The sequence below is a fragment of the Corvus cornix genome, chromosome 1, assembly GCF_000738735.6.
Source record: "Corvus cornix cornix isolate S_Up_H32 chromosome 1, ASM73873v5, whole genome shotgun sequence".
Taxonomy (NCBI): domain Eukaryota; kingdom Metazoa; phylum Chordata; class Aves; order Passeriformes; family Corvidae; genus Corvus; species Corvus cornix.
Window position 1 is genome coordinate 19,359,619 of NC_046332.1, and position 9,857 is coordinate 19,369,475.

Genomic DNA, 9,857 nt, shown 5'->3' on the forward strand with positions numbered 1-9,857 from the left:
TCCTGCCTACTGGCTCTTGAGCTGCATGCTGTCCAAGAGAACTCCAAAGCTCCCCACACTGAGCTGTGCTGCCCTGGTGGCTGCCTCAGCATTCCAACCAAGGCCCCCTTTGCTGGATGACGACACCCAGCAGGCTCTGCAGAGCCTAACAGTGCTAGTAGCATGCCCCAACACCCAGCTACATTCCCACTCCCACAAGACCTCTAAAAAACCACAGTTCTCATTTCCCCTGCTCCTATCCCTTTGGCTCTCAGGCAGACACAATGCATCTCTTATGGCCCTCTGATACACCAGCAGTTTTATACATAGGCCAGAAATGTATACCTTATGTATATATGTTTGCCTTATATATAAGGCAAACACAATTTGCCTTCCTTCTGGCTGCAGATACCAAGGGCTTAAGGCTCTTTCAAGACAAGGAAAGAACTTTCTTACAGAGCAGGCAGTATGCTAGGAGGCATAGAAGATGAGAAAAATATTCTGTGAATCTACTAAGAAATGGTTAACCTGCCTCTACATCCGTGGTAGTCTCCTTTGCAACACACCACTTATTTCCCACTATCTTAAAAAGTTTTAGACTGTGCAGAAGTTTTGGATTTAACACCCCATGACATTGATCGTGCTGTAATCAAACCTCTCCTGATGGGAGAGAGTTTTTAAAGTCCTTGCCAGGAGTTCCAGAGACAAATGGGGACTCTCAGCCTTCGCTGCTTCTTGATAGTTGTTTATTAAGTCTTATCAGAAAAAAGGAGTCACTAACATGACCCAGACATAGCACAAAGCAGAGAATACAGGAGAAAGTCGAATTATCAAGATTACACAGCCTTTTTAAAGGTAAGTCAACCAATGGTTACTAAAACATACATTAATTTTACTTTTCTACCAATTATTTAATAACACAGCTAGGAACTGTGGCATTCTTTGTCCAATCATCCCAAACTACTTGAACTGCAGAATATGGAGTAGTAGAAAAAGAAGAAGGTTTGGAGAACAACAACAATCCTCCATTTTGATGTTTTTTGCTTTTATCTATTTACTACCTTAACAAACCCAAAACCTCTAAATTTTTCACCCTGTGACCACCTTACCTAGAAGTCTATCATCTAATTTACATTAGTGTAGTTTCTAGTTCTTCTCTAAGAGTAGGCAGTTTTTTCCACAGACAGAGGTCAAAAGCTGTGTTGTTCAGGGAGGTGAAACCCCTCAAAACACGGAGAGAAATATTCTCTGCACTCTGGGTTCCTACAACCCCAGGGTACTTAAAGTGACAAGAAATGACCCACAGACACAAGGGAGTCTGGATGAAATACCAGAACCTGACCCTTACCAAGCCTGCAGGTGAACTTCCAGAAGGTGCACTCCGAGATTCATACAGACACTTCGGAATTTGCTGCTGTGGGGCACCTCATATTAACTGGGGTTAAATCTTGAGGATAAAGGACTTAAACTTCAAAGGTAAAACAGAACATGTTGCATCATTCAACAGCAGTGTGATGTGCCAGGTAAAACGGAACTATGGAATAGTCACCCCTCCAAAAGTCCTGTTACAGAAACCATGTCAAGAGCAAAACTACCAGAGCAAACCATTTTCTAGAAGCTTTAAATATTTAACAAAACAAAAAATATTGTGGAAAACAAAGGTGCAAAATATAAACATATGCAATGCGAAGTAGCTGTCATCATTTACTCATACATTGGTGACTGTTTCAAACCACAGGACTCCATTACTAATCACAATTACTAGAATTACTTTACTAACTGTAAAGCTTTGAATCACTTAGTTCTTGTCTGTGCAGAAACACAATAGTAAGAAACATAATTCACTCAAACTGGAAGCTGCTGGGACATTTATAACACTGACTTCCTTATTGCTTCTGTGTGTAGGCAGGGCTCAAGTTTAGCAGCAAGTTGTGCAGCAGTTTGAAAACTGAAGAGTAATATTAAAAATACTTGACAAAAATCTCAGTCATGAATTAAATTTGGAAAACTTATCCCCTCACTAACCTTTAAAGCTGTCAAGTGTAAGATGCAAATGTTTTCTGGATTTACATCACCAGTTGTCAGGGCACTACTTTGCTGTCAGTGTCAGAAATTTCCACCTTCCCCAGTTTTAGAAAGCAAATCCCATAATGGGGTGTCACTGTGTGGATTTTAAGATAAAACCTACCCTATCATCCTCTCCATAGGCAAGCATTTGATGTGCTGTATCATGAATGAAGAAATTGATTCAGCATTCTTCTCTGAAGTTACATAGCTACACTGAAGCTCCCCAACCCTGCCTAAATATTCCATTTGTCCTTTCCCTGTTCCATGTATGGTTTTGTAGGTAAAGGCCATTAAGTTCATCTCTACTCTCCAGAACAACTAGAATAAACCAACACACCATGATTTTATGCGGATAAGTCACAGAACTCACTTTGCTAAACACATGGTGCTTTGTACATTTCGCAAACAAAAATTCCATGCCAAAATGGAAAAATGCATAGATTAATACTCTAGCTATCTCATCAACAGCAAAATAATTCAGAAGCTGCAATTAAAAGAACAGCACCTCACAAATAATTTTGAGATCTCACAGTTGCATTCAATTGCCCATTTTTAAGCCCAGTTCAACCCATGTATTCTCTGTAAGGTACCCATTTACAGACTCTTAAGTGAACATTTACCATTCCACCTCCGAGATAAACTGTGCCAATCCTCTAAAATATGAGTCTTAGGAATTCTTCCTAAGCATGAAAAACTCACTCAGCTCAACCGTGAGTTCTCAAAAAATAAATTACTGCATTTTCTAACAATAACAAGCAAACAACAACAGCACAAACAAACCCAAAACCCACCCCACCAAAAACTCACATTAAAAAGGCAAAGCAACCAAACCATGAAATAAGTCAGTTGTATATAAAATGCCACACTTAAATCAAGCTGTACACAAGCTATATCTATTTTGTTCTCCACTATCTATGGTTAGTTTCTTTAGTTAAATTGGAGAAAAATTGATTTAAAAAATGAAACTTCTGCAGCAAGTGAAATAATAAAGGGCATTTGTCCATGATTCATCTGATTGAAGAATAATGCTGAGTTCATTACAGGCTTACTTGAAGGTGACTCAAAGAATATTTTTTTTAGGAGTGCTGCTCTTTAATTGGACTTCATAATTAGTTTCAAAACCATCTGATAAGAAATAATATTTTAAAAAGGAAAGTATTGATGAAAAATATAAAGTCCTAAGTTTACAGAGCAGTTATCAGCTTTCTGTATGTATGCTTTTCTGCATTAAAGACATGGAATGGGTTAAAAGCATACCAGCACACACCTAAGCTGGCTTCTTTCACAATGACCATGCTTACAGAATGGCATACATATTCCACTTCCCCTTAAAAAAAAATCCTAGAAGAACTTACTGAAAAAACAGATTTTTTTTTAACAAATATCCTACCTAGCATTTTACTGGAAGTGTTCTAGCTTTCTCTCACCACAACAATAAGTCTGGTACGATCCTTTCCTTATCCTCTTTGTACCCTATTTCTTGCCACACCACTTTTGGCCCATTCCATCCCTGAAAATACTCCCTTTTTATTCTAATTCTTCTCCATGAATCTCACCACCTGACTCCCCAAGTGTCACTTAAAAACCTGATTCTGTAGTGTATCCATCTAAAACACCCAAAGCCTTGCAGCAAAAGAGAACGTCTCTAATTGAGTCATCTCTTTGGGTCTGTCTAGTATGTGATTTGGATTTGCCCTTCCTTCCCCTTCATGCAACAGGAAGGCTGTGATGAAAGTAAGACGCTTGCAGTAACAAAGCCTACCACTACAAAACAGTGTGAAGAAACAAAGACTTTTAATATAACTTTCTGGCTGAAGCCAGAGGTCTGGGAAAAGCTGAGATGCGCTGCTTCTAACAGTAAAGTAGTGGAGCTCCCTCTATTGAGTTAGCTGCCAATATCTCTTCAAAGTTTAAAAGATGCCAACTATGGTAAGAATCTATGTTCTATTAAAAACCCAAAACCCTCCAGCCTGGGCAGCTGGGACCCATCATATATACTGTATGCAAGAGACAGCCAAGGGAAGGGGACAGCCACCACACAGAGCCCATGACATGCCAAAACATCACTGCGTGCCAGGGCTCCAGCCCTGGGGACTTCTGCTATCCTTGGCTGCTATTTGAGAGGTTTCCCTCAGGTCCAATATTGCTGTGACCAGCACCCATGATTAATGATGCCAGGAGGTACTACAGATGGTGCTACCACAGCACAAAGCACAACGCATGCAGTTCAAGCTTTTGAAGTTTTTCTTCACAACAGGGGTTAACTATACAGAGTACAACCTAAACAAAATGTATGGATATACAGACTGCAGAAACACTCATTAAATCACCAACTGCACATTTTAGTTCTTATCAAGGGAACAGCTTAATACTTCCATTGCTGTTGAAAGCACTTCAAATGCTTTCTAACCAAATGTTACAGAACTGTTCTAACCCCTGATAACCTCTAAAAATCGCACCCTGAAGCTGCAGGTACTTTGTCTTGCTCTCTACACTATTTTATCATTTTCTCCCATTTTTTACCTCCCAAAAGAAGTGTATTTCTTATCAACAATAAAAATACTAGTTCAGCAGAAGCAGTAGTGTTTTAATAAGTAAATATTTATTCGTCTTTCTGGAGACCTATATGCATGATAACAAATGCAATTTGATCTTAAGCTAGGCAGAAATTCCTCAAAAGAGCCAACACTTTGAAGCAGTAGATTAACATCCACTGATGTAGGAATGATTGTGATTCAAGCCATCCTCAATAAAACACACTGGGGAAGAAGAAAAAGGAAACAAAACCAGAGAAGAAAAAAAGGAAGAAACTTGATCTGATCACTGACAGTAGAGGACTGTCAGAATACAAGGTGAATTGCAATCTCCTCTCTAAATGATGATATTCATTTTCTAGTGTATTAAAGGCAGAAATGTACAGCTTCCTTTAATATTCATCCTGTTCCCATTAAAGAAAATATACCAAGATAAAGAACATGTAGGTCAAAGCCTTGTCTTCTGGGAAGATAACACTCAACCATTTCATATCAACGGGAGTTGTTAATATTCAGGTTTTCCTGGAAAAATGGCGTTCTGCTTGAGTCATTTCTAATTACCACCCTACAGCATTTACAGTTCTTTAAGAGTCTCTCATTTGAGCATCAGTGCATAGAAGCGTAACTATTTTTCCTGAAGACAGAGGAACTTGAGAGAAATCAGAATATTGCAACAGGTCCTCAATTCTCTTACAAATGTGGCCTTTCAGTTTACATACATTTTTTTAATAAAAAATGACTGTATTACCAGAGGAAAAAGCTACACACCTGCCAACCCAGAGGAACCTTGAGTAGCACTGAAGAGAGTTGGCAGAACTAACCAAGACTATACTAAGAAACCATACTATTAGTGATGAGGAAAAACAGTTTCAACAATCAGCATGGTAGTATTAAAAAAAGCCACAAACCTCCCGTGTGTGAAACGGCAGTGGAACAAACACTGGAGACCAGACCTCGAGCCAGCTTTTCTGTGATCATCATGTTATGGTCATATAGTACAGATCACAAGAAGGGGAGACTAAATATTAGTAATCTAGTGTTAGGAGATCCAATTACAAATTACAGCTCCTACAAAATAAGCACATTCAGTCTCTCCAGTGTTAATAGGCTCAAAGTACATACAGAAGTGGTACTCCTTTGTAGTCAGTTTCCTGTTCAGCAACCTGCTCAAGTTTAACCCAAGCAGTCCAAACACACTTTGACCAAAAAATACTCTCCAGAAAGTCCTCTGGTAGGAACCTAAAAAAGCCCATGATGGTGTGATACGGTATGAGCAGCCAATACATTAAAGCTACTGCTGCTACAGAAATGCTTGTTTTCATTTGGCTCAGAAGGATCTCATACGGAATCAGGTATGACATCATGGAAATCTGCAGTGAGCACTCTTACAGCTTAAGACTGTAAACCACACTACATAAGTAAGATACTTGCAAGAAAATAGAGAAGACAGTTTTATCCTGATCACACAGATCTAATTTGCTTTATGGAAAACACTTAATGCTATTTATTTTCCCCTTTATGTATCATCATGCATAAATATTTAGAGATTCTGTTCCCCAAAAATTTCTGCTGGAAGTAAGTCAACAAATGACTTCTAATGCAAAGAAAGATAATATATAACCCCAGGGTAAATAATTTCAACAACCCAGGTTACTTTCAGGAAGGAGAACAGATGGTACTGTAAGAAAGGGTATTACTCTTACACAGGTTGAAAAGTGAAAATAAAATATCTTGAAATTAAATATGACTTGCAACAGACATATTTATTTCATGAACATAACATATATTTTCTTCAATAAAAATCACTTGGCTGAAATTTCAAGGATTTACAGACCTGGATGATTTCTGTTGTTGCCCTCTGCCTTCTGAGTGCTACAAACCCAACAGTGGAGGGGAGAGCACAAGAAAAATAGTTTATGTTGGAAGACTTATATACCAAAAAAGAAAAAAAAAAACCCCTTAACATATCAAATCTTCCCAAAACAATCAATTTAACAATTTATAACTCCCTTAGGAATGAGTCTGGTTTGTAACCTGTATATTGGATCACAAACACATGGCACACTGAAGCATATACACGTGGTGCAGATGTTTTCTGACTTCAGTTTCAGAAAACCCATGTGAATTCCAGATCTTAATGTAGAAATCCAGTTTCCCTAGCTCAAAGCCATACCAGATACACCAGGGAAAAAACGCAGTCAGGGGTGAGGACACAATGAGTGTCACGTGAATAAGATTACACGTTTCAGTCTCACTAGGCTTAGGTAATATGGCAATATGTAACAAGTCTATTAATAAAACGAGAGACTAAGAGCTTCATTGTTACAATCTACCAGAAAGCAGGGAGAGGGGAAAGCTTTACAAAGGTCATGATTAGCTGCTGATTAACAGTTGACTTTCTTTTCATATACAACCATTTCCTCTAGAGAAGTATGAGATTATAATCGGTGTTCTCACTTAATCTGACCTAGAGTTAGTCTCTTAGTACCAAGTGTGTATTGGACCTCTCTCTTTTTAAGATGAGTATCTTCCTAGGCAGGTTGTTCTGTGAAGAAATAAACCCGAGTTTTCTCATAAGGATCTCCAGTCCATCATGAATATTGCCAGAGATATTTATACCTGCAGCCCATAAACTTTTAATATGCTTTTAATAGCTCATCTACTGCTTTCCAGATCCAAAGCTCCAATGGAACTCCCAAAAGCCAAGCACCATGACAGAGCAATACATCCAGAATTTGTTTTGATGATAGCAAACTAGCTATCATCTAAAACAGCTGAGATAGCAAGGGGGGAGAAAGAGTAAAACTACAGCAATATCAAGAGTTTTTAATAGGTATTTTTATTCTAAGTATCTTTTATATTTCTCAGAATAAACAGAGAACTAGAGGTTTAAATCATCTTCTGGGCTTTCCAGGCATTTTCAGTACTGCAGGGAAAGTTTCCCAGCTGAGGTGGGGCTGGTTTCTCCCCACATGTGTTTCCTTACATTTAAGCCTGAGTTTCTCCTTGAGAGGGCAAAGAAGGAATGAAGAGCAGAAAGAACAACTTGGATGGTTTTGCTGACAACCTATTAAGATCATAGGTAGTTAAGTGCCATCTTTTTATACAGCTCCATGAACACAACCTTTAAGATAAAATATTTTACGGTTTCACATTTTCTTCAATCGGAAAATGTAGACAGTCACACAATCAGCAAGATCATTTTGTATTTACTGGGCGAAATCTCTCCACAGGGGCCAAGTCTTGCTTCTTAGAAGCTGAGATCCTTATCCCTCTGATAATCCACATGCCTTTAAGATTTCCTAAAATGAACAATCTTTCCTGAAGACTTTCTCTGCATCACAGCAACCAGTATTCTTTGTAAGCTCTGCCACCGGGACTGATATTTATTATGTCCGACAGTGATTATACACTGTGTTTGCCAAAGCAAAAGCCAAGCAGCACAGCCTGACACACTGCTTACGGTTCCAGTATTGCTGTTGATTCTGTCTGGAGCTTTTTTACTATTCTGTTTGAAATTTATAGATTCAGCAGCCTTATTTTACTGTTGTAGCTGGTTTTCTACTTGGAGCTTGTAAAACACAAGCATAAATGATCTAGTGAAAAAGGTCTGCTCTTCTCTTCCATTTCAACAAGACCATGCTGGCCGTAAATGGTTAACTGGAGAGCACATAACAACCAGGCAGAGGCCAGGAATGAAAAACCACCAACAACTTCAACACTTCGGCAAACCATCCGTTGTTGCAAAGGCACATAGAGGCAAAGCCATTTCTTAAAGCAATACAAAATTTTACCACAGGCTGACGCTCTTTCTACAAGAATAATGAGACGGTCCCCGCGCTGAATGCAGAACTCACTTCACAGCTTTTTCCTCATACTTCACTTTCACGCTCAATATTTACAAAACAAAGCCTACAAACACCTCATAGCCAAAATATTCCCAGAACAATTAGGGTATTTAGCACTCTCTGCGCCTTCCTACTTCCCTAGGGCCTCGAGAGTGCTTTTACGGAGCGGAAAGGGGAAGCGAAGTTACCCACGCGACCCCGATCCGCCGGAGCAGCCTACGGCACTCAGCGCTGCCCCCAGGCGCGGGCCCCGCGCTCCCCAGCACACTGCCCGCGGAGGGGGCACCGACAGCGGGGCTGCCCCGCCGCGCCCGGCACCGCTCCAAGCGGCAGCGGAAAGCGGCGGGCGGCCGCCGGCCCCGCGGGCTGCCGTGGCCGCTGAAGGCGGGGAGGGGAGAAGCGGCTGAAGCGCGGAAGTTGCAGGCGGCTCGCTGCGCAGACGTGCCGCTCAGCCTGCGAGTGAAGCCGGCACCGCGCCGGGGCTCGGCTCTCGCTCCCGCGGGGGCAGCGCTACCCGGCGCCTGCTGACAACGCCCCGGGGGGACCCCACCGCCGCTTCCCACGGGGAAAGATGAGACCGCCGCCTCTTGGTCCCCCTCACCGCTGGGACAGCTCCTGCTTTTCCCGCAGGAAAAGACGGCGTCAGCCGGCACACCCTCGGAGGGCAGGAGAGGACCGCTCTCCTCCAGTAGCGCAGCGGGCACCACCGGTCGGAGCCACCCCCGGCGCGCAGAGAGCCCGCGGTAGGTGCCGGGGCGCTCCGGGGAGCGGCGGGCGGGCACCGTCACTTGCACCCCGGCCTCCCCTCCGCCAAGTTACGCGCGGCCGGGACGGCGCGGCCGCGGCCATCCCTTCCCTCGGGCGGGCGGGCGCTCACCTGGCGGCAGGCAGAGTGCTGCGAGCAGGAGGCAGAGCAGGGGCGGCAGCGGGCGGCGGCGGCAGGAGGCGCAGGCGGCGGCGGGGGGCTCCATCATCCCGCCTGCCCGCGGCGGGACCGGGAGGCGGCGGCGGAGCGGGGCGGCGCGCCCGCGGGGGCTCTTCCCTCTCGCACTGGAGCGCGGCGGCGACTTCTCCCTCGTCGAGGCCAGGAAGAAGCAGCGGCGGCTTTCCCCCGGCGGCAGGAGCAGCGGTAACTTCCTGGGCGCGGGCGGCGGGGCGGCTGCTCTCCCTCTCGGCGCGCAGCGAGGAGCGACTCCGCACCGGAGCAGGTGGCGGCTCCCTTCTGGCAGCCGAGCGGCGCTCCAGGACTGAGCGCTGCGGCGGTAGAGGCGGAGCCGGGCGGCGGCAGCGGCGAGGCTGGCCCGGCCCCCCGAGCCCCCGCCCCTCCCGGCACACGGCACGCAGGCGGGGGGAGCCCCGTGGGCAGCCCCCGCTGCCGCCCCGCCGGGTGCAGCCTCTGCTGCCGCCGGGGATGTGCCTCTGCTGCCGC

At 43.8% G+C, this 9,857-nt stretch overlaps 1 protein-coding gene across 2 annotated transcripts in view; it reads right to left on the reverse strand.

The window, feature by feature from the left end:
- The window catches only part of ALCAM (activated leukocyte cell adhesion molecule), a 118,209-nt gene extending 108,596 nt beyond the window's left edge, over positions 1-9,613 (reverse strand). The window contains exon 1 of one of the 2 annotated variants that reach the window (XM_039557745.1): positions 9,306-9,613. In XM_039557745.1, coding sequence (XP_039413679.1) covers positions 9,306-9,402 — 97 coding nt within the window. In that variant the 5' untranslated portion in view covers positions 9,403-9,613. The remainder of the gene's footprint in view (positions 1-9,305) is intronic. The other variant, XM_039557752.1, reaches the window with a different exon arrangement.
- Positions 9,614-9,857: the final 244 nt, after the last annotated feature.